The 22,703-nt window shown below is 49.7% G+C and overlaps 2 protein-coding genes across 2 annotated transcripts in view; both read left to right on the top strand.

Moving 5' to 3' along the window:
* POU2F3 (POU class 2 homeobox 3) overlaps positions 1 to 12,487 on the top strand; it is a 116,089-nt gene extending 103,602 nt beyond the window's left edge. The window contains exons 9-12 of the mRNA XM_045283564.1: positions 1,440 to 1,601; positions 9,708 to 9,774; positions 11,330 to 11,465; positions 12,412 to 12,487. Coding sequence (XP_045139499.1) covers positions 1,440 to 1,601; positions 9,708 to 9,774; positions 11,330 to 11,465; positions 12,412 to 12,451 — 405 coding nt within the window. The 3' untranslated portion in view covers positions 12,452 to 12,487. The remainder of the gene's footprint in view (positions 1 to 1,439; positions 1,602 to 9,707; positions 9,775 to 11,329; positions 11,466 to 12,411) is intronic.
* An 8,270-nt stretch (positions 12,488 to 20,757) lies between these two features.
* LOC101647783 (28S ribosomal protein S11, mitochondrial-like) overlaps positions 20,758 to 22,703 on the top strand; it is a 2,762-nt gene continuing 816 nt past the window's right edge. Inside the window, exon 1 of the mRNA XM_004712821.2 lies at positions 20,758 to 20,822. Within this exon, the coding sequence (XP_004712878.1) occupies positions 20,758 to 20,822 (65 nt within the window). The remainder of the gene's footprint in view (positions 20,823 to 22,703) is intronic.

The raw sequence follows: 22,703 nt of genomic DNA, 5'->3' as shown, positions 1-22,703 counted from the left end.
AAATTATCAAGGGCTCATGAGGGAGTGGGGAGCGGGGAGGGAGGGGAAAAATGAGGACCTAATGTCGGGGGCTTAAGTGGAGAGGAAATGTTTCGAGAACGATGAGGGCAATGAATGTACAAATGTGCTTTTTACAATTGATGTATGTATGGATTGTGATAAGAGTTGTATGAGCCCCTAATAAAATGATTTAAAAAAATAAAATAAAAATATCAGTCAAAAAAGAAAGAAAAAAATTTTATTGGGACATAATCCATATATCAGACAATTCAGTCATTCAACCATATCAAGAAGAGTTGTACAATCATTCCCACAACAAGACAAACTCTTTATGGGAGTAGGAAGCCTTCTGTCTACCATGGAGCCTCTGGTAGTTTTGAACTGCCGATCTTGTGGTTAGCCTCCTGGCCTCCTTGGCAGCCTGGTAAATGCTGGCTTTTCCTTCTGATGAAGTTGATCAGAGCAGCAGCATGAAGTGGAAGAGGAGGGAGGAAGAGCAGCAGGGTCAGAACAAAGGCGTGGCACCATTACATTCTGCATCGAGATGGTCTACAGTCTTGGACTGTGTCTTTCTCACTAACCATTTCCTATTTTGATGAGGAAAGCCAAACCCCAACTCATGCCATCCAGTCAACAACGCCGACTCGTAGTGACCCTGCAGGACACAGTCAAACTGCCCTGTGAGGTTCTGAGGCTAACTGTTCATGGAAGTAGAAAGCCCCATCTTTCTCACTCAAAGCTGGCTGGTGGTTTCCGAGCTACTGACCTTGGAGTTTGCAGCCCGATGTGTCCCCACCATGCCACCAGGGAGGCTAGGAAGAAATGACAAAGGAGACAGAGACCAGGTTATGAGGGAAGAACACAGATGAGCGTGTGACTGCTGGGGATTCTGGTTGGCCCGCATCACCCATTAGGGGCCTCCGTCTTCAGACCTGCTTCTGATGGAAAAAGAGTGGAAGAGAGATCTCCATTCATGCAGCCTTTGTTCTGTGGCAGGCCCGCTTCTACTGGTTTATGCATACTTTCTCATTTTAGCTTGCATGGTAGGCCTTATGATTCATATCCTAAGAATGATAAAATTGAGGCTTAGAGAGGTTAAGAAAGTTTCCTAAGGACACACAGTCATTCAACTCACTACCACCTCATTGTGACCCCATAGACCGGGTAGAACTGCCCGTTGTGTGTTCCTGAGACTGTAACTGTTTATGAGTAGAAATCCCTGTCTTTCTCCCAGGGAGTGGCAGGTGGTTCCAGACTGCTGACCTTGCAGTTAGCAGCCCAACGCATACATGCCCACTATGCCACCAGGGCTCTAAGGACGCCTCCAACCCCAGGGCTATGTGACCCAAAGCCTTTGACCCCTCACTTGTTCTGTCCTGCTTCCTCGAAGCATCTGTCCCACACACCCTTCTTCTTGATGGTGTCTCCTCTCTCCGTAGAACCCCAAGCCCAGCTCAGAGGAGATCTCTATGATCGCAGAGCAGCTGTCCATGGAGAAGGAGGTGGTGAGGGTCTGGTTCTGTAACCGGCGCCAAAAAGAGAAGCGCATCAACTGTCCTGTGCCCACACCCATCAAATCACCCATCTACAACTCCCGGATGGTGAGTGAGCTGCCACACGCTGGGGAAGCAGTGCCTCGGGGGTAGAGGCGGTGCTGCCTGGGGAGAACATGGGGGCTGGAGGTTTGAGGGCCGCAGGCAGCACATTTTTGTGCAAATTAAGGCTGCATATAAGATGTATAAGCAGTCCCAGGTTGCAAATGTCCCACTTGGTGTGACCTGTAATTACAAACCAGCTCCTGGAAAATTCGAGGTCCAGGCAGTGGTTTGTAATAACAAATGGGCGCTATTTTGCAACGCGCATCAAAACATTATTATTATATCATGTTCACAATGCTGTCGTGCATGCAGGTACAAGTGTTTTTTTTAATTATTTTATGCATAGAGAGTTTTGTACACTATATGACAAACACTGGTCAAAGTGTTGTGAGAGGTGAGCCGTACCTAAGTGTTCTAACAAATTTGGCTTAAAGGTAGATTTAAGAACAAAACTCAGGATCTACATCTAATCTCCTCCCGGACAACCGAAAAGGGGGTGAAGGGAGACGTCGGACAGGGCAAGATATGACAAAATAATAATTTATAAATTATCAAGGGTTCACGAGGGAGGGGGGAGTAGGGAGGGAGGGGGAAGTGAGGAGCTGATGCCAGGAGCTTAAGTGGAGAGCAAATGTTTTGAGAATGATGAGGGTGCTGCGTGTACAAATGTGCTTTACACAATTGTATGTATGGATTGTGATAAGTATTGTACGAGCCCCTAATAAAATGATTTAAAAAAAGAAATATGTAATTACCAACAAAGCCAGCATTAAAGTAAGACATTTGTATGAAGAGAAGAACAAAACTTGTTCATAATCCAGGGGCTTCCTATAATGTAAAGCCCCAAAAAGCCTAATGGGATAGGAAATGAGATGGGGAGATGCTTCTTAAATAGGTGGTCAGAGAAGACACCTGCACTGGCAACATCGGAACAGAGATAGATCTAAGTGTTAAAAAGAAATAAAGTGTGTGGATGTCTAGGGGAAAGAGTGTTCCCGGCGTGGGAATTGGCATGTGTTCCGTCTCCCATGACGCACTCTACTCGCGTTGTTCTGTCTCCCACTGCGTGTTCTGCTGGGCTCTGTCATTCATGACCATGGCCACACAGAGCCCACAGAGGACATGCACAATGACGGTTTTATGAGGGAAGTGAACAGGTTACGAGTCAGATGAGACATGCTCAGGATGCAGCTGCTCCGTCAGGGCAGTTTCTTCTCTGCCCTGTCTGCAGGCAGGCCGCTCTCTGGCCCTCACCCTCTTGGCCTGGCCTCTGACCTGCTTGGGCAGGGTTTCAAAGCTTTTATAGGGAATGGCCAAAGGGCATGCCACTCCGATATAAACCTCAACATGAAGCCTCTCAGCTATAACTCTGTGGGCCAGCAAAACCCTAATTAAGTGCTCACTCCACTCCTCAAGCCAGCCTCCTACCTCGAGCACTCAGCCTTTGCTTGCTCTGTGGGCTAAGTCTACTGCTCTGTGACATGCTCTGGCTCTGCTACTCTGGTGTCATACCTGTTTCCTGGACCAAGGAGGCTCCATGCACAGGAATCTTGGAGCCCAAAGGACATGCTCCACTCCTGGCTCTTCTTCATTACTGGTAATAAAGTCCCTCCCTTTCCAGCTTCTTCGATGACTCATTTTATACCCAGCACAAATGCAATCACAATGAGCCCTGTTGTTAACGAGCTGAATCTTATAACCCACCCAGTACCTTCCCCCACTCTCTTACCTGGCTGCTGCAGGAAATGTGGCTTGATGGGAGTAGCATGGGTTACGGTGAGAAGAGCCGTCTGTATGCAATCGTCCATTGCAGCAAGTGAAAAGACAGGGCATGGTCCTGGTGTGAATAGCAAGGACGTCAATGCCATGGGGCAGAGTGAAGACAGGAAAGAGAGAAGGAACAGAGACCTGGTTACCCAAGATCTGGGAAGCCCCAGCTTGAAGCCTGAGAGAAGTGCAGCCACTGGAGATCTCTGAACACAGAAGAGAGATCTGGCTACCTTGGCTGTGAGGTGGAAAGTCCGTGAAAGCAGGGAGCCTAGCTGGGAGGATGACAGTAATCAGGCTGAGGGTGGCAGTGTCTTGGGCCAGCGTGGTGGCAGTGGTGGCAAGGAAAAGTGGTTGCATTCTGGATATACTTCAACTAGGGAGCTAACCAGATGTGCTGAAAGATCAGGCACGCGGGATGAGAAGCGAGCTGACGGGGACTTGAGGGTTTTTGCCTGAGCAACTTGATTGGAAGGCATTGCCACCATTTGAGATGATGGGATCTGCAGGAAGGGCTAGCTTAAACGAAGAAATGAATGATCTGTCCAGCTACAATGAAGAAACCGAGTAGATGTCCAAGAGGAAATGCCCAGTCGACAGTTGTACATGTGATTCTGTGTCCACTTGGGGCTGAGAATTCGGCATTCCAGACAGACGGCAGTTCGAGGAGTGGGAAATCTCTTGAAGAGGCGTTTCTCCACCGCGGGGGTGTTGAAGGTTAAGGGAGTTAGGGTCGTGGCATTACGCCCAAGCCTTCTACTCTCAAAACCCAAACCAGCCAGTTGCCACCGAGTCGATTCTGGGTCCTGGAAATCCATGTCTGCCCACAGAGCTGTGCTCCACGGGGACTTCAGTGACTCGGTTTTGGAAAGCAGACCCCCAGGCCTTTTCCCAGAGGCATCCCTAGGTGGACTTGAACTTCTCACCTTTGAATTAGCAGCTTTAGACATTTGCAATACCCAGGAACCCCTTCAGAAGCACACAGGATGGTGTAATTCGCCCTCGTTAGGGGTAGGGCATAAGTGCGTCCTAACCCTACACATTATTCATTGATATTGAAGAAGCCGCGGTAGTACAGCGGTTACACCCTCAGCTGGTTCTAACCAACTAGCGATCCCCTGGGTGAAAGACTGGGAGCCTGCTTCTGGAAAGCTTTAGAGCTTTGGAAGCGCTCTGGGGGAGTTCTGTTTTCTTAAAGGTCGCTGTGAGTTGGAATCGACTCATGGGAGATGGGATAGCATCTGTTGGACTTTATTTCAAGTTCTGGGATACAAAGAAAAATAATATCTGTTCCCTGTTCACCTAGAACCTCACCGCCTAGCCTAGCCAAAGAGAGAGACAAATAAATAAATGACAAACAACATGATGATTTTCACAGGAGAGCTTGGGAGCAACAGCTCACGGACTCGTGGTGGGGGTAGTTAGGGAAGGCTTCCCCAAGGAGCTCATTAGTACCTGAGCTGAGTCTAAGAGCACACGAAGCCAGGGAGAGGTCAAGAGGGAGAGATTCTCAGTAGAGTCGAGGATGAGGACCGTGCTCTGGAGCAAGAAGACAGAGCACTTGTGCAAGGGCCAGCAAGTGGTTTCATGCGGAAGAATATGCAAAGGTGGGGCTGGCCGGGGCAGCAGGGAAGTCCCATGGTGAAGGAGTGTGTGCAGTGCTAAGGAACTTGGCAGCCCCAGGGAATCACCTGAGGACGTTGAAGCAGAACACTGACATACTAAGAGTCGCACTTTAGAAGGACCTCTGTGACGGCACAGAGGAGGGGCTGTTGAGGCACAGGTTTCCTGGAGAGACCAGTTAGGTTCCGACTGCAGTTATCCAGGAGAGAAATGATCAAGGCAGAAACCAAGTCATGTGGGAGGGATGAGGAGGATGGGCGAGATTCAAGAGACAATGAGAAGGTAAAGGTTTTTGGTCTTGGCCTTGGCTAGTGAGTTGGAGTTTGGGTGGGGGTAGGGAGAGCAATGAAGGGAAGAGAAGGATCCAGGGTGGGGGCAGGAAGGAGAGAACCTTTTGTCACATCATCCACACTTCAAACTGGTCAGACATTTCATTAACTCACCCCTAATGTGCTGGCTAGAACTGCCTCTCTTTGGTGAGTCTGTGATGTTGGCTGGTATTGACAGTTTCATGGGTCTGAGATGGCCCTCTGGCCAGGCGTTCCCCACCCCTGATCTGGAGTGACTCTCAGCCCTCAGGCCTGGCTGATGCCATCGCTGGGGAGTGATGCCATCTATGGGCCAAGCAAAAGCTGAGGAGGAGCTGGTTTGGGAGTAGGGCAAGGTGATCGTTCCAGCTCTTTGTATCATTAGGATGGATCATGAGGCCTGCAGTATCATTAGGATGGATCATGAGGCCTGCAGAACACTCAGATGGGATGCTTGGAATCAGGAGTCTCAAGGTCAGGAGAGATGGGTAGGTAGAGATACAGGCTGGACGTCCCGGCAGACACATCAGGTAGTTGAAATGCTGGGAGAGGAGAAGCTTCCCTTTGGAATTTGTATAGAAGAGTAGAAGAAAGTCTAAGTCTGAGTCCTAGGGAATACCAGCATTTCAGGGGATGTGTTAGTCTAGGTGGACTAGAGGATCAAATCCAGGGAGACTGGTATAAGAAAGAGCTTTATATAAAAACTAATCGTACCTTAAGAAAACATCCCAGCCCAGTCCAGATCAAGTCCGTAAGTCTGATATTAGCCCATACCAATGTATAAAGTCCTCTTCAGACTCACGAAACATATGCAATGATGCTGAATACAGGAAGATCACAGGCCAGTGGGTGGGAGGTCTTGTGGATCCAGTGGTGTTGTAAGCATCCCAGAGCTGGCTGGGGTCTCCAGGAGGCTCCTCCAGCTCAGGGCACTAGTGTAGCCAAGTCTGAGGTAGGGACACATGGAATGTGTCTTGTCAGCTGCAGTGTCTCCCAGGGAGCCAGCCTGTGTCCCACCTCAAGAGAGCTATTTATTTCCTTAGCACCTCCAAATGAGGTCATCGAGCTGCACCCGATGGACAGGCTAAACTCCACCCCTTCCCTCTTAATCCTCTCAAATTGACAACAGATTATGTAACTACCACAGGGGATGAGCAAAGGAAGAGAATCCAGAAGGTCTCAAACCTGCAGTCAAGTGGATGTGGCGGGTGCTGGGCCGGGAGGAGCCCCATAGTTGTAGTGCTATGAGAACACTGATAAAGACATCTATATGAGCAGGGGCCACGGAGGGCTGACCCTCGAGGATCTGTGCAAAGTAGGAGTTTGCAAGAGGAGCAGCATGCCAGGCCGAGAGAACCACCTGTGGAAAGGCAGGGCCTTATGAGGCAGCAGGATGCGCTTGGGGATTCGCGAGCATTTCAGTCTGGTTCGAGTCAAGGGTTTGGGACTGTGATTTGTAGAGGCTAAATCATGATGGCCATGGATTCTAAATTAGCCTAAATGCTGCGAGGAGGCACCATTGCCAAGTCTAAGGTAGGGATAACATGGTAGCCATGTATTCATTTCTTTTCTCACCATTTCCTGAGCACCCACTATGTGCTTGGCACCGCATGGTATCCACGACTCATGCATCCCTGCCGCCTCGTCAGGAGATGGCGCATTAAACATGCTATTTGTGAGGAAAGGTTCAGAGGAGCCGCACAGGTATTGGAGTGACCTAGCCTAGTCTTCAGGGTCCAGAGCTTCTCTGAGGGATGACGTTTGAAATGACACCAGAAGAGCGAGCAGATATCAGTGGGGAAAGGGTCTCAGTCAGGGGAGGGGGAGAATGACTATCCAGCAGGCCCTTCTCGGCAGAGGACATAGTTGCGTCAGAAGGCCCCAAGGGTGGGCTACGTGGCAGGAGGAATGGGTTGGAACCCTGGTGCTGGGAGGGGCTGCAGAGGGCTGGGCCGGACGATGCAGGCAGTGGAGGCTATGTTACGGAGGTGAGCGGGGTCCTAAGAGCCTTGCCATCTTTAGAGACGAGGCTTTCTTCAGAGCAGATGGGTTAGGTTTCTGGGGTGGTTTGCCTCGGTTCTTGTTTCGCAGCACTGAGAGAATTCACGCGGCAGAAGCACTTTTGTACATCCAAGTGATTTTGATGAGGGAAAGGAAAGTTTCAGGTGTTACAGTCTCAAAAAGCGCACGCTACTTCTGGAAAGCGTACAAGGCCACTCGGACCCCCGTCAGGAGCTCGCCACTGGAAATGGCCACTGCTACAGAGCGCGGAAAAGCACATGGGGCCACGAGCAGGAGAATCGGCAGAGACCAAGCTCCAGCAGAGCGTGGGGCCTGCTTTAATCCCCGCCCGCATTACTGGAGGGGGCCTGGTGGAGGGACTAGCTGTGGCCTCATTGGCTGGGTTCAGGTGCACCTGTGTGATGTCATGTCGCTGGTGCCTCGTCTGCGCATGCTGTTAGGATTTCCCATCAGTGTCTAATTAATGTGCCTGATTTCTTTCCAACCTTTATGGTGGCAGGGACAGCTAAGTTTTGTTTAGCGTAGGCATTCGGGAAAGACATCCCCCTTTATTCCCAATCTAGCGATCTATCAGATGGAAGGGAGGTCCTTGTTTTTGTTCAATCCCAACCCAGGACCCCCACTTGAGAGACACGGTGGGAGGTGGGAGGGAGCCAGGAAGAAGACTCAGTCCCTGTCATGGGTTGTGCGGCACAGGTGTCCTGAGCACCTGGCAAGGTCTTGGCTCTTTGGTAGGTGTTGGGGATGCAGGGCAATCTCCTGCCCCGCAGAACCCCCAGAGGGGTGGGGGAGCAGGGCATTCAATACACAATCCCACCAGGACTTCCCGTGGACTCATGAAGGGCCAGGAGAGTGGGCCACGGAGAGCCTTGCGAGCCGCTGGCTCCTTCTGTCATCGCTTTGACCTTGGCGGCCTCACCTGAGCCCCAAAGAGAAAAGGTTTCCCGCCCTGTCTTCTCAAGTCTCGTGCACCTTGCAAGTTGTCCATAGTTTCTCCAGCTTCTGATATAAAATGATGTCCCAGGGACATAGTTAAAAAGATAAGGGAGTAAAAGAGCCAAACAGTCCAGCTCTTTGTGGGCAGAAGAAGGTCGTCATTTATATTAAACACACACACGAAAAACAAACAAACAAAAACAAAAACAGGAACAGGCATATTTGTGTGTATGTATACTTGCTTGGGCATAGCTGGCCAGCCTCTGGAAAGAAACCCAGGAAGCGGGTCCATGACTAAATTCCTTATTTAAAAACAACAAGTGTCTCGGGGGTGGCCTCAGGCAGAGGAGGAGGAGGAGAAGACCAGAGATTATTGATAACATCCACCACCCGACACCCTTCCCTGGGCGCCCCACCCTCCCGTCTCCACCCTCCACGGCCCGGGGCTGCTGAGGAGGCTCCTTGTGAAAGGGAAGAAGTGAGAACCTCTGCTGATTAAACAAACGCAGGCTGCATCCTGTGAAGCTGAGCTGTTCTGAGCTGCCTGTGTGGGGTGAGGGGTGGTGCCCAGGAATTTCCTTTCCAAACACCCAAGCGAGCTTCCCCTGTCAGCCTGAGGAGAAGAAGCGGGAGAGCAGGAGTGTGGGCTTCAGGGCAAAGGAAGAGTGTGGTAGCTTCCAGAGCCGGGCAGCCCTAGAGGCAGCTAGCTGCCTCCAGAAGGAAGGCAGAGAGGGGGAGTGCTTACTAAGCTGGAACTTTTCACCTGGTGTGGGGTTGGAAGCTTTATGGATAGTATTTCATTAAAGCATAATTAAAAGAAAATAGAAGGGAGATGCGCATGCCTACTGCTTTACAGATGAGAACACCAAATCTGTGGCTTGGCCAAAGCCGTGCAGGTCGCGGAGCCAGGTCTCCCTCTTAGATGTGTGGGGCTCGAAGCCCATCACCCTTTCAATCTCACCTTGCTGGGGTGGGGGCTGGGGGCGGTACTGGGGGTGGTCCTGAACTGCCTGGGGTGGTTGTACTCCGTGATTTTAGGTCTCTTCCTCCTCATCTCAGTCGATGATACCTACCGAAAGGCAAAATTAAAATGCACAGAGACCAAAGTTCAACTCCTCCAGTTGGTTGTCTCTGGAGATGGCCAGGGGCCCAGTTTGCAATCAGGCTAGGAAAGTCTCAAACAGGACCCTTAGGGCTGGCCCCCTGCTTCCCTGAGCAGAGGCAGTGTTCTTTGACCCCTATTCAGGGTGGGGGCAATGCCCCACAACAAGCAGCCTTCACTGGGAGCCAGATGAATCCAGCTGGCCCAGAGGCCTTGATGAGAAAGCGTGGACAGTGGGGTGATGTGGCTCTCAGAACTCTGCCGGATCCGGGGCTCAGCAACCTGGGTCCGGGGTCCGGGGCTGGAGAACAAGGACCAGTGGGCATTTACAAGTTTCTGTTACTTTTCCAGGTCTCTCCCTCGGGGTCACTGGGCCCGCTTTCTGTCCCTCCTATCCACAACACCATGCCTGGAACAGGTAAGTTTTAAACTGAGCCTTGGCACTACCGTAGAAGGCTGCCTTGGCAATAGCGAGATTGCCTACTCGAGGGCGAGGGCCCTTCCCAAAGTGAGCATTCACTCCACGTGCTTCAGAGGACATGCCATCCATGCTGGGAAAGAAAGGGTGCTGAGAGAGCTGGTTTGGGAAGTGAGTGCTGAGTAAACACAGTTGGAACCAATGCAGGTTGGTTTGGCTTGGTTGTCATTGAGGCACTTCCTGGCACCCACCGATGCATTAGGCACTCCTCACTGAGTTCTGCAGCAGGCAGGCTGCAGAAGAAGGGGGTAGCCTAAATCGATTTGCTACCGAGCTCTGCTTTTCACTAAGTGCCTGCAATGTTTTGTGGCGCTGGATGGGCTGACCATCGATCTGGGTATGCCCAGGAGGGAGTCCTAGTGCCGGCCTCGTGTCCGGATAGAGAATGAAGGACTCTCAAAGTGCCTTCCTTTGAGCAGTAAATTATGTCACCCTGCCCATGAAGCAAAGGTCCTTGGGTGCCGCAAGGAACCTGCACTCAGCTATGACAAAAGGGGGAACATCCAAATCCATCTTGTGGTGCCGCAGCAGGAAGGCCCGGCAATGTGCTTTGGTGAGGTCCCCATGCTGAGAAGCCGATGGAGGGCAGCTCCATTCTGCACACCCCGCAAGGCTAGGAGCCGGAAGCCACGCTGGTTGCTCATGGAACACGGAACCCTCAGCGCAGCACATCAGTTGAACTCAAATCTCCCGTTCTTGAAGAGCTCTGGGTAGGGGGTCTTTTCTGCCAGGGGCCGTTAGCATCATTCCGCAGGCCATGCTGGTCAAGTATTTAATTAGGTGACCCCTAGTGTGATGGCTGGAACTGCTTCTCTCTGGTGAGGCTGAGCACTGGCTGGTATTGATGACATGGAAGGCCTCTCAGGTCCTCGGGCCAGATGTGCCCCACCCCTGCTACAGAGGAACAAAGGGCTATGAGGGAAGTCAGTGGCCACAGGTCACAGTGCTGCTGAGTGATGACCTGGGACCCAGACTCAGGTGTCCTCCACACCTGGTTCAGAGCTCTTGCTAGCAGGCCAGTGGAGAGAGAGAACTGGCTTTAACCCCCTGTGGAGACAGAGAACTGGCGAGGCTGGCACCGCTCCATTGTCCTTCCTTGCTTCCTGTCCTAGCTTCTTGTCTCCGTTCCCCCTCCCACTTCTTGGTCTGGGGCTGCGTGTGCCCAACCTAGGGTGTGTCCCGGAGTAGGATGATCTTGGCATGCCTCCTTCTTGTGTTTGGCCAGCCTTGGACCTGCAGAACCAGCTGCACCACTCTCTAGGGGAGAGAGAGAGAGAGAGAAAGGGAGAGGGAGAATTGTGAAGAGAGCCCCTGGGTGCCGCAGCCTCAAGGAGGGTTACGTGGTTGGAAGAGGACCAGTGGGTGGGGAGAGGGAGAGGGTGAGCTCCCTGTGGGGTGCACCACGGAATCAAGTGTCTGCTGGGCGGCTGGGTCATGAGGTCCCAGGAGCCATCAGCATTCTTTCCCCCTTGTGTTTGCCTCTCCTTGTCCTCAGTCACGTCATCCTGTTCCCCTGGGAACAACAGCCTGCCCTCGTCTCCCGGCTCCGCACTCCACGCCAGCAGCCCCACTGCATCTCAAAACAACGCCAAGGCCCCAGTCAACTCCCCCTCCAGCTTTAACTCTTCAGGGTAAGATGGGGGAGAGGGGAGCGGGGCGGGGGCTGGGGGGGGGCATGGTGAGCGGGCCAGTATAGCGGCCAGCCCAGCAGGGACAAGGGGCACATGAAAAGTTGGGCCAATACTTGGGAAAGAGAGCTCCTCGCAGGATGGAGGGCATAAGGGTGTCATGGGAGGGCCGAGTGGGCAGTCAGGCCCTGGACTGTATCCATGGGGAGTGGGGATTTAAATAAGAAGCTCCAGGCAGTGAGCCGTCCTGGCAAGGAGCTGCTGTCTACGAATCCAAAATTTCCATCCTCACTTTGAGGGTGGAAATTTCCAAAGACAGCTATTAGAAAGGGCTTGGAGGGCTGCACCCTAGGCCAGAAACTCGGTTCTCCAGGAGGTTCTGAAGTGAGCCCAGAGCTTAGGCACAAAGACAGCCCCGCCCGAGCCCACAGCGGAGCAGGCCCGGCCAGAGGAAGCTGGGGAAGCAGCTGCTAGGCCCGGGAGCCAGCCCCTCTGCCCTTACCAACACGCTCAGAGCTGATGCGTGGAGAGTGCCCGCCCCGTGTCAGAGACGCACAGCTTTAAAAGGGAAGGCGGTCAGTGAAAGTGCTGGGCTTGGTGGAGAGAAGAACGTGCTTGCCCAAACCAAGCCCAGCGATGCAGTAGCTCCTATTGAACAACTGATGCACACCTCCACCCAGAAAGGGGGAAATCCTACAGGAGTAACTTTCCAACCAAGCAGTCTGAGGCTTAATGCACTTTCCATAACCCCCTGCCCCCCACTTTAAAGTACGATTCCATGGATTTCAGCATAGTCACAGGGTTGTTACAGCCTTTACCACTCTCCCAGTCCAGAATGACGTCATCACGCCCAAAAGGAACTCCAGGGCGGGCTCTGCTTCCAGTCCCGCCTTCTCAATTGCCTCACTAGCTGCGCCACTCACGGGTTGGTTTCCTTCCTTCCTTCTAGATCTTGGTATCGATGGAATCATCCCACCTACCTCCACTGAGACCAGAGAGGTTCTCCTATCCCGCTAGACCGCTACTCCTGCCGGGAAGGAAGGGAGTCATGCCTTCATTGTGCAGACGGTTGGCTTTCAGCAGAGGAGAGGAGATGCTCCACTGCCCGTGAACCCGCACACTGGCCTTCAGGAGCAGCATCCCACCCCCAGCCCTCGAGATCCAAACTGTGATTGAACCGTGTGCTGACTCTTCATGCTCTTGAAATATATGGCCCCCTCCTAGGAATTTACCATTTTCACCTTCCTCGCCAGTGCCCCTGTCTTCTAGTTCCAAATGCTATCGATGGCGTACCTCTGGCAATCGTCCTTCAGAGAAAGGACTTCTTGGCCATTGCTCTCCCACTCACCTGCGGGCTTCTGGGCACAGCCTGGTGTGCCAAACTACCACAGAGGGAAAGGATGGTTTGGGCTCTGAACTTGGCTACAATCCTGGAACTAATTTCAAAATCTGGGAAAAGATTGGAATTCGATAATCTGTTGTCTCCACCAAAGCCTTGGTTGTTTTCCCTGTTCGTCGGAGTTTCCTGACTGAATCTTCCTTTCACTCTATTTCCTCTAACTCCTGTCCGTCCCCGCCCCTCCCACCTGTGTTCTCCAAGTCCCTTCCTCTTTACAGAAGCTGGGGCAGTTGGTCCCCTGGCCATGGTTCTGTGTTCATCGGTGTCCTGCCCGCTCACCTCTGCTCCAGACCTTAGGAGCCCGTGTGATGTCTCTGTGTCTACTCATTTCTCTCAGTCCAGCCTTGTTTTCCTTCTCCTGGCTGCAAAAGGGAGAACACAAAAGCAAACAGACACACCACAGTCATGGTGGCAAATTCTTGTGTATAGATAGGACCCTTTCCTGGTTTTGCATTCTGTTCTTTTGTCCTTCGTGTGGAGATTTTTCAGCAACATGTGTAACTCAGGTGTGAATGTTAAAGATGTCTCTGTAATATTTTATCTTCTTTTTAAAAAGAAAGGAAAAAATATCCAAGTGTGAAAGCCGTGCTAGCTTTGGACAGCATTTGGATGCGGGGTGCCGATCTTGGGTGCCTTCTTGAAGAACATATCTCTAGAGTCTCTGTCATGGATTGCTTCGTGTCTCCTCGAAAATGTGTCCACGTGGCTGGGCCATGATTCCCAGTGGGTTGGCAGTTGTGTAGTGATGTCATTTGGCAGTTAAGTAGCAAAGTAATCCCCCTCCAGGATGTGAACTGGTGTAATCAGCCAACCAGTTGTAAAGGGATTAGGAATGCGTGTACCAGCCTCATTCTGGCCCCAGGCAAGATCCAGTGACGAAGGAGAGAAGCAAGCTGGGGAGAGCCCAGAGCCAGAGAAGTGCTGAGGGCAGAGACTGTCATTTGGATCCAGAGTCCCCACACTCAGCACTTCCTACACTCAGGGGTAGATGGATTCCAAGGCATATGAGTGAATGTCTTCAAGGAATTCTTGACCCACAGATGTTGAAGAGACAAGGACCACCTTCTAGAGTTGGCACAGAGAGAAATTCTTTCCCTAGCATTGCTACTCTAAATTTAGACTATTAGCCTTCTAAACTTTTAGCCTTAAAATTCACTGCCATCAAGTCGATTCCAACTCATAGTTGACCCTATAGGACATCGAAGACTAGATCTTTCAGAGAACCTCATTTTTCTACTGAGGAGTAACTGATGGGTTTGAACTTCTGACTTTGCAGTCCATCATATAACCAACCACACCAGGGTTGGTTACCTTAGCACTAAAAAAACCCTCCAAAGTCACTGCCATCAAGTGGATGCCGACTGCTAGTGACCCTGTCGGGCAGGGTAGACCTGTCCCTGTGGGTTTCCGAGCCTGTGACTCCTTGTGGGAGCAGAAAGCCTCATCTTCCTCCCATGGAGCAGCTGGTGGTTCTTAACAGCTGACCTTGCTGCCGGCAGCCCAATAAATAACCCACTGTGCCACTAGGGCTGCTCTGGATAGCACAAACTATGAAGGCAGGATTTGGCATCTTGGGTCAAGTGTTACTTTTAACAAATACTAAAATAAGGAAGTAATTTTGGAATTGGTTAATAGGTAGAAACTGGAAGAGTTTTAAGGTGCTGTGTTAGGCAGAGTTCTCTATGGAAACAAAACCAAGACACACACACAGGTTTATACAGTGAGAAGGAATATAACAGCTAATTAGTCCACACAGCAGTACAGAGAACTCAGTTCAACTCACTTTCATGGACCAGTTAATATACTGGAAATCCTTCAACTCATGCGGGCTGTTGGGTCCAATGTCAAGGAAGCAGACAGTGGAGTCTTCCCTCAGGCAAGGCAGGTAGAGTCTGCCTGCAGACAACAGGGTGGGTCAGCAACAGTCCATAGCTCTGGAGCTTAGTGAAGCTGGCCCTAATGGGATCTGGAACTTAAGCACAGCAACACGATCACCAGCCTCAAGCTCAAGCAATGTACTCACCAGCAGCTTGGAGAAGCAGGTCTGGAAGGAGCCTCAAGCTCTAGCTACATGATGCATGGATTGGCTTGGCCCACTGGTAGTGTAGCACACAGGTTGAGGCAGAGAATTGGTTAAAACCGCAGCATCATGATCCAACCACCAGCGAGCAAGAGGGGAATGGGATGCTGTCTTTATTTCGGTCATCATCCAAACAAGCTGTGATTTGACCAAACTCTGCCCACATGTTCCCATTGGCCTAGTTGGCACAATAAACCCAGCTATCACAGGTGCCCAATATAAAGACCTAGATTGCCTTGAAGATGCAATTGAAGTTGGTGGAATTGATGTCAAAGACAATTCAGATGAGAGCTCGGAAGTGAAGAGAACTAACCCTGGGGACAGTGCAGTTGGTGAGGCAGTGGCAGTGAATCGGTGGCAGTCAAACCAGGAGACCAGCATAAGAGAGCATGGGACCTTATCCATTGAGCAAGAGAGCCGCCGAGTGCCTGGCAGGAGGCTTCCTAGCAGAGTGGGGTGCTCTCAGAAACTGGTCAATAGATCTAGGATTGCTGGTCCACAGAGCAAGAGAGCTGAGCACCAGGCACTTCACAGTTGGGCTGAAAAGCTTGATAACATTTGCTGGAGCAGGCCAAAGGCCTGCCAAGGCCAAGGCCAAGATGTCTGAAAAGATGCAAAAGATGAGACAAAAAGCACAGGAAGCAGAGCTGCCTCAATCTCGGAGGGTGGGGCCTCACCCTGCTGGGTTCTAAAGGGTGGGTCCACAGCTTCCTCCATCTCAAAGGCAGAGGTCACCATTGTCAGTTCTGGGGCACGCGGCTGCCGTTTGTGAGTTCTACTGCATAGGGTCAAAATTGCCCAAAGCAGAGGGGGTAGGAATGCCATGCTCAAGGGGCAGAAGAATGGCGCCTGCTGGAGCCGAGGGGTAGGGTAACCACTCAACTGAGAGAATGGCACACAATTCAGTGAGCCTGGAAGGTGGAGCTGGAGCCCAGGGCCAAGAGGCCACCACTCAGAGTTGGGAGAGCAAGGCCAACACCCAGCGTCTGGAGGGCAGGGCACTCTCTAGACGATCCATCCCAGAGAACCAAAATTATTCTCAAACCCTGGAAGCCGAGGTGCCCTTTGTACCCCCAGCTTCTCACATTTATTATGGAAATGTCTAACTTGCGCCAGCTCAAACATTATACTTTGAGGAAAGATCACTTTCTATCCAGACTTTATAGGTTCACAGATAAAGAAGAAGCTTTGTCCCAGGATGGCATTTGAACTTGGGGTTGATTTAAGACTTTGGGATGAAAACAGAAGACTTTTGGAATAATACCACGGGGCTTCTAAAAGCTCATGGAAAAACTCCATGATCCTCTCATTCCATTGTTCCACGAACTTTTTGAACCCCCCTCTCCCCCCATATACTGGGGTAGAAGTGTTTTGCACAAGGCATGGATGTGAATTTTGGGGGTGCAAAAGAATGGAACATCATGGGTTTGTTTCCCCCCAAATATGTATCAACTTGATTGGACCATGAGTCTCAGTGATTTGGCAGTTATGTAATCATCACTCCCATGCTGTAATCTGATGTGATTAGTCCATCAATTATAAGGGGATTAGGGTGAGAAGCAGCACTTTTATAAGGGTCACACCCTGATACAATGTAAAGAACTTTCCCTGCGGTGGGGTCCACCTTACCCACCATCTGCTAGGTGATGTCAAGTTGGTTCCTCCTCAGAGAGAGCCTGTGCACAACAGAAGGCCACACTGCCCCATCCTGTGCCATCCGCGCTACTAATGTTTGAGCTGTGTCACCCTTGCAAGAGACTGAAAAAGAAGAACAGGAGAAGGGGCCTCAGTACTATAAGGAATGAAATGCACTCTTTGGATCTGGGTTCCCTGTGCTGAGAACCATCTAGACCCATAGGAAGATGTCAAGACACGTGGAATATCCAAGGAATGTTAAAGGAAACAACTGTCTCTTAGAGCTGACAAAGAAACTCTTTCCCTAGAGTTAGTGCCCTGAATTCAGACTTTTAACCTCCTGGACTGGGAGAGAGAATTTCTGTTTGTTAAAACACATCTAATGCAGTGTTGCTATTCTAACAGTTCTCAATACCGTAGGCTGCCTTCTCTGTGAGCCACTGGGTAGGAATATAACAGGAAGCCATTCTAGAAATGGTAACTTTTAAAAAGACCGCCTGTCCAGGAAAATGTTGAGAGTCAAAGGAATATTTATGTTCCTAAATAAATTTGTATAGTGATTATATAAACTATTCAACTGTTGAAGTTTCAATTATCCAGTGTCTTTTTTATTGGTGGGAGCTGTGGTGGTGTATATAGTGAAATGGGATGAGAGTCATGTCTCACATTGGTGCATTCTGTCTATTGCTTGCACTGAGGGCAGAGTCGGCAGGAGAGTGGTGCATATACACAACACATGCATGTGTGCACTCCTTTTTGTGCCTGCCCGTGCATGCCAGAGCCTCCCCTTTTCTGCAGTGATCCTGGCCACCTGGGCACATCTGGCTCAGGTGAGTCTGGAAAGTTGATCTCTTGCACTGTCCAAGGCTCTGGTTCTCATTCACTTGTGACCAGGCTTACTTATCAAAGAAATAAACAGAACTGTAGCCTAGGTGTCCAGCCTCCAGGAGCTTCCATTGCTCAGAGACTTGACTCAGTTGCTGAGTAGAGTCAAAGCCCCAGGTGAGCACAGTCACCTGTCATGTCTGCATGAGTCATTCCATAAAACCCTGAGCATTTCATTAGGTGCAATGACAATGAATCATTGGGAAGAAAGGAGCTCATTGCTGCTTTTCAATTCCCTCCCTTTACACTTTGATCTTTCATTGATCCAAGATGGGGGATTTCGTTGTGAGCTCCCAAGATAGGGGAGTTAGGAGTCCCTAGGTTTTCAAGTTCAAGACATCTTCTTTTTTTTTTTTTTTTTTAAGACATCTTCTTGATGGTGCTCTGCGCATAACCATCTCTGGAGACTCCTCTGCTTCTGTGATGAGCTCCTTGTACGGAGAAGGCTGTTTTTGTTTTGTTTTTAATTCCCTGCTGTATCCTTATGCTTAGCATTGTGACTAAATACGCACAATAGTCCTCAGATTTTAAAAACGGAGTTCCGCCCTTGTTTCCCTACCCACCTTCCCATGTCCTTCACGGCGGTCAGAGCTGTGACTCCAGAAGTGGTGACCCACCTGGAGGAGACCCTAACCCAGTGGAGGAGCACGTGTTGGTGTCTAGGAGCAGGCCCTCGGTAGTCACATTGTTTGGGTTCATACCAACCTGCCTCATACTAATTGTGTCGAGTTCCTTGACTGCTTTTTGCTTAGTTACCTCTAAGTAGGGCTAACTATCGTATTCTTCTCATAGAGTTTCAAGGATTAAATACACGCCTGGTGCGAAGCAAGCAGCAAGTAAGCGTTCTATTATTGTTTGTAAAGTACATTGATAAGCACACTTTTCTGGTGGATGCCACTGTTGGCAAAAATCTGATTTGGTGAAACATGGATTATGGTCAAAGATATATAAATTAAGACAATGTACTCCCAGATAATGACACTTAAATGTGGAATCCCTTTCACCCTGGGGTTAAAAGCCAAATAAGGCCCTCACAGGAGACGCGGCAGCCCTCTCTCAGCCGCACAGCCTGGAGAGCCGTGAACCATGACCACTTTATTCTCTCATGGGAGACGGCGCAGAAGGATGCAGGGTCTCCAGACGCTGGCAGGAAACAGGAAGTGCGGCAACCAACGTGAATAAGAAATGTTGAGACTTAGTGGAGGGGATCATTCCCTTTTTTGTCTTTTTCTTGTTTGTTTTTTGTCATTTTTAAAAAACATATCATTACTCATATGTATTCTAGCACCCTTAGGAGGTCTTCTGCAGGTCATCTTATACTGATTTTAGTTGGACCTCCCCAGACCAAGGCTTCTCAACTTTGGTTGTACACTGGAATCAACTAGAGATCTGAAAGAAAAATATACCATGTCCCAAATGGCAATACTGGTGGATTTATTTTGTCTGCACTAAGGCTTGTGCATTTGGATTATATACATAACATAAACTTGATCATGTTAGTCTATTTAGAGTGCAGACTCCAGTGACATCAGTGCATTCACCATGTACCATGTGGCTTAATCATCATCCTATATCCAACCCTTCTGATCATCTGCAACAGACACTCTATATTCATTTTAAATAATCACCCCCTTCACCGTTTCTCCCCTGACCCCAGCCTCTGGCAACCCCTGCTCTACTTCATGTGTCTATGAATTTGACGAGCCCTTACATACTTTATATCAGGGGACTTGCATTATTTCCCCTTTGATGTTAGGCTTATTTCATACAGTATTTCTCCAAGGCTCATCCGTGTTGTAACATATCTCATAACTCCCTTCTCTTATGGTTTCATCATGTTCCACTGCGTGTAAGAAGGGGGCTTCAAAATGCATGGAAAGGGGGAGGGAGGGAAAAAAGAGAAGCTGATACCAATGGCTCCATAAAGAGTAAATGTCTAGAAAGGAATGATGGCAACATCTGTATAAATAGGCTTGATACAATTGATGTACAGATTGTCAAGAGTTGTAAGAGCCCCCAATAAAATGACCATTTAATTAAAAAAATTCGACAAGAAAATAAATTCATGGAAAGATGAAATTAAAAGATAATGGAACTTTCCATGAATCTTTTGAAGCCTCCTCCTATAGACCACATTTGCTTATCCACGGATTTTTTTTCTACTGTGAATAAGGTGAACATTTGGGTCCCTGTTCTCAATAATCAGGTGGCATACACCTAGAAGTAGGAGTAATAATTCTATGAATCACCAAACTGGTTCCTACAACAGCTGTGCCAGGTGACCTTCCCATGAGAGAGGCATAGTGGTCTCAGATCTGCACATCCTTGCCAACATTTGTTTCCTGTTGTTGTTTTCAATTGTACTAAAATACGTATAACCACTTGGCATTTTAACTGTCTGTAAGTGGAAAGCACTGAGCTTTTTCTTGGAAGCTCAGGTGACTCCACCCTGCTCTTAGGCTTGACATCCCCTGCCGCAATGTGCCTACAAAGCCCTGGGGATCTGGTTTAAATGCAGGTTTGAGGTAGGAGTACCGGGCCGGTGCAATCAGGTAAGCATTCCTTACTAATCTAAAGGTCGGCAGTTCGAGTCCACCCAGAAGCTGTGTGGTGGCTTGGAAGAAGGGCTGGGGATCTGCTTTGAAAAGGTGACGACGAGGGGCTTGAACCGTTTCCTCCGGCACACATGGGGTAGCTGGGAGTTGGAAGGTACTCAAAGACAACTGGGTTTTGTTTAGGCTGGGCTCGAACTCCCAGGTGATGCCGCTTTGGCTGGTCCAGCGACCACATTTTGAGTTGTGGTTAGGGGCAGTGGAGTCAGTTACAACTCATCAACCAAAGGCAACACTGCCTGGTTCCTATGAGATCGGCCACGCACACTGCAAAACTCAGCTCACTGCCATCAGTTGATGCCAACGCATAGCGACCCCACAGAATAGGGTACAACTACCCCTGTGGGTTTCTGAGACTATAAGTCTTTACGGGAGTAGAAAACCTCATGTTTCTCTCTCAGAACGGTTGGTGACTTCAAACTGCTGGCCTCATGGTTAGCAGCCCAACTTGTAGCTACTACACCACCAGGGCTCCTGTCAGGCATACCTACACTCAGAATTACTTACCAGTTGTGACACCTTCCTAGCTTTCCCTCCCCCACCACACCCCCAATCTGTCTCTCTCTGTTGGGTTGAATAATTTGTTGTAAGACCTACACAGAACTCACAGACCATACAGTTAGGTGATTTTTTAGAGAAGCAACAAGCTGTATATAGCTTGGGATCAGGATCAACTTGGAAGTAATGAAAGAGAACTCGGGAGAAAAGATCAATTTCATCAACCAGGACAGCTTCCAACCAGGACAGCTGTGAGCTCCTCTCTGCGTGTCTGAGGCTGAGCCTTCCTCTTGGCTTCTGCCCCGCAGGGCAAGAGTTATAGCTCTTGGTTTTGCCAGCAAGCCTCTTGTTTAAAGGTGCTCAGCTCTCTCTATGGGCCTGTAAGTTCATCCTCAGCTGTGTCTGTCTGTCTGTCTGTCTGTATGCCTCTCTCACCAGAAAGCCCACCACATTGTCTCAAGTCAGTCCCCTTGGTTCCCACCATTCCTGCTGTGGTCATAGCTTCTCCCACCACGTGTCCCTGTTGTGCTTATAGCGTTTCTTGCCACCTTCAGTGATCCAGCTCACTTCTGGGTCTAGGAGGTTCTCAGTGTCTGGACGCTGGCATGCTTGGCTTCAAACTCTTCTTGCTGGTAGTGAGGGCCCCTCTGACCTCTGTGGGATTGACCCTTATATAGCAGGATGGAAAAACAGAGCAACCCCCTATCTAGACTGCAAGTTAGTTCTTGGAGATTGCTTTTCAAATCACTATCTGCATTATAATAGGTGAGTCTCTTGTAAGACTGTGGCTTGGCCTGTTCCTTTTTGGCAGAATTATACACCCAAGGCCAAGACAAAACACTCACTGCCCGTTGGGTCCGTTCTTACTCATAGCGAACCTATAGATCAGAATCTAGAACTACCCCAGAGAGTCTGCAAGGCTGTAAATATTCATGGCAACACAAGGCTCCCATAGAGTGGCTGGTGGGATCATAGCCCAACATTTAACCCTCAGGCCAGAAGGGTCATATATCAAGAGAAGGTCATTGTACTGCACAAGTACTAAGGAAATACAGATCCTTGCCCTTGGGGGATTGGCGAGGAAAAAAAAATCTAACAAAATTAGACTATTTGCTACTCCCCAGACAAGGCCTACATGCTCACACCTCTGTTCTGCAATTCTTAACAATGGACAACAGCGGCAAGGCCCTTCAGTCCCTGCTTCATCACCTGCTGAGTCAGCTGCCCACTTAGATCTATTTGAATCGCCATACTTATGTCTGGTCAGTTCTTGGAACATAAATGTAACATACATGTTACATTATAGAGCTCCAGAGTGGAGAAAGGATTTACCCCAAGTGAAAGAAACAACATCAACAGTTAACATTTCTAGGACTTCCAGGGCATTTCTAGGACTTCCGTGTCGAGGGACACAGGAAAGGAGGGAAACCTCCAGGGAGAAGGATGGCCATCAGAGCCGCAAGAATGGACTTGGCCATCCCAACAATCATGAAGCTGGTCTGGCACTAGGCTATGATTTTTTTCTGTTACTTGTAACATTGCCAGAAGCCGTGAGCACTCTGAGGCAAATAAAAACAACAGTGAGCACACAGGAGCAAAGGTAGGGGCAAGGAGAGAGAGTGGAGCACATCCTGGCCCACCAAGCCTTAAGGATGATATTCCTGCTTAGAGCAGCCAATGCACCATAGGGCTGGCCCCACCAGTAGACATGGCATCCCCCTCACTGACCCATAGTGCTATGGGGGACAACACTGGAGACACAGTCTGGGAATTGTGCCCGATCTGACCCCATCACACTGGGTGAAACACTAAAGGCTTGCAACAGATCAGCATGGGGAGCAAAGCAGTGAAGTGCCCGAGGAGTACCAAAAATAGACTTTGGGGCCAGGGCGTGGCACCCCATCTGACCTAACCAGAAAATACTCCTAAAGGTCAGCAAACAGACCTAGAACTATATATAGGCTTTTCTTTTTATTTGTCATTGGTTTTTGTTGTTGTTCTTTTGCTCTATCTTGTTTTTGTGGTTATTATTGTCTCTGCATGTCTATCTAGATAAGATAGGTGGGATACCCCAATAAAATGATTTTAAAAAGGGGCCCAACCAAGCCATGCAGGCTGTGCGCCAGGCGGGC

This window comes from Echinops telfairi, unplaced genomic scaffold, assembly GCF_000313985.2.
Source record: "Echinops telfairi isolate 266 unplaced genomic scaffold, ASM31398v2 ScPeMD7_7463;HRSCAF=8501, whole genome shotgun sequence".
Classification (NCBI taxonomy): Eukaryota; Metazoa; Chordata; class Mammalia; order Afrosoricida; family Tenrecidae; genus Echinops; species Echinops telfairi.
The sequence above is the reverse complement of the archived record's forward strand: the minus strand, read 5'-3'. Positions and strand labels throughout refer to the sequence as shown.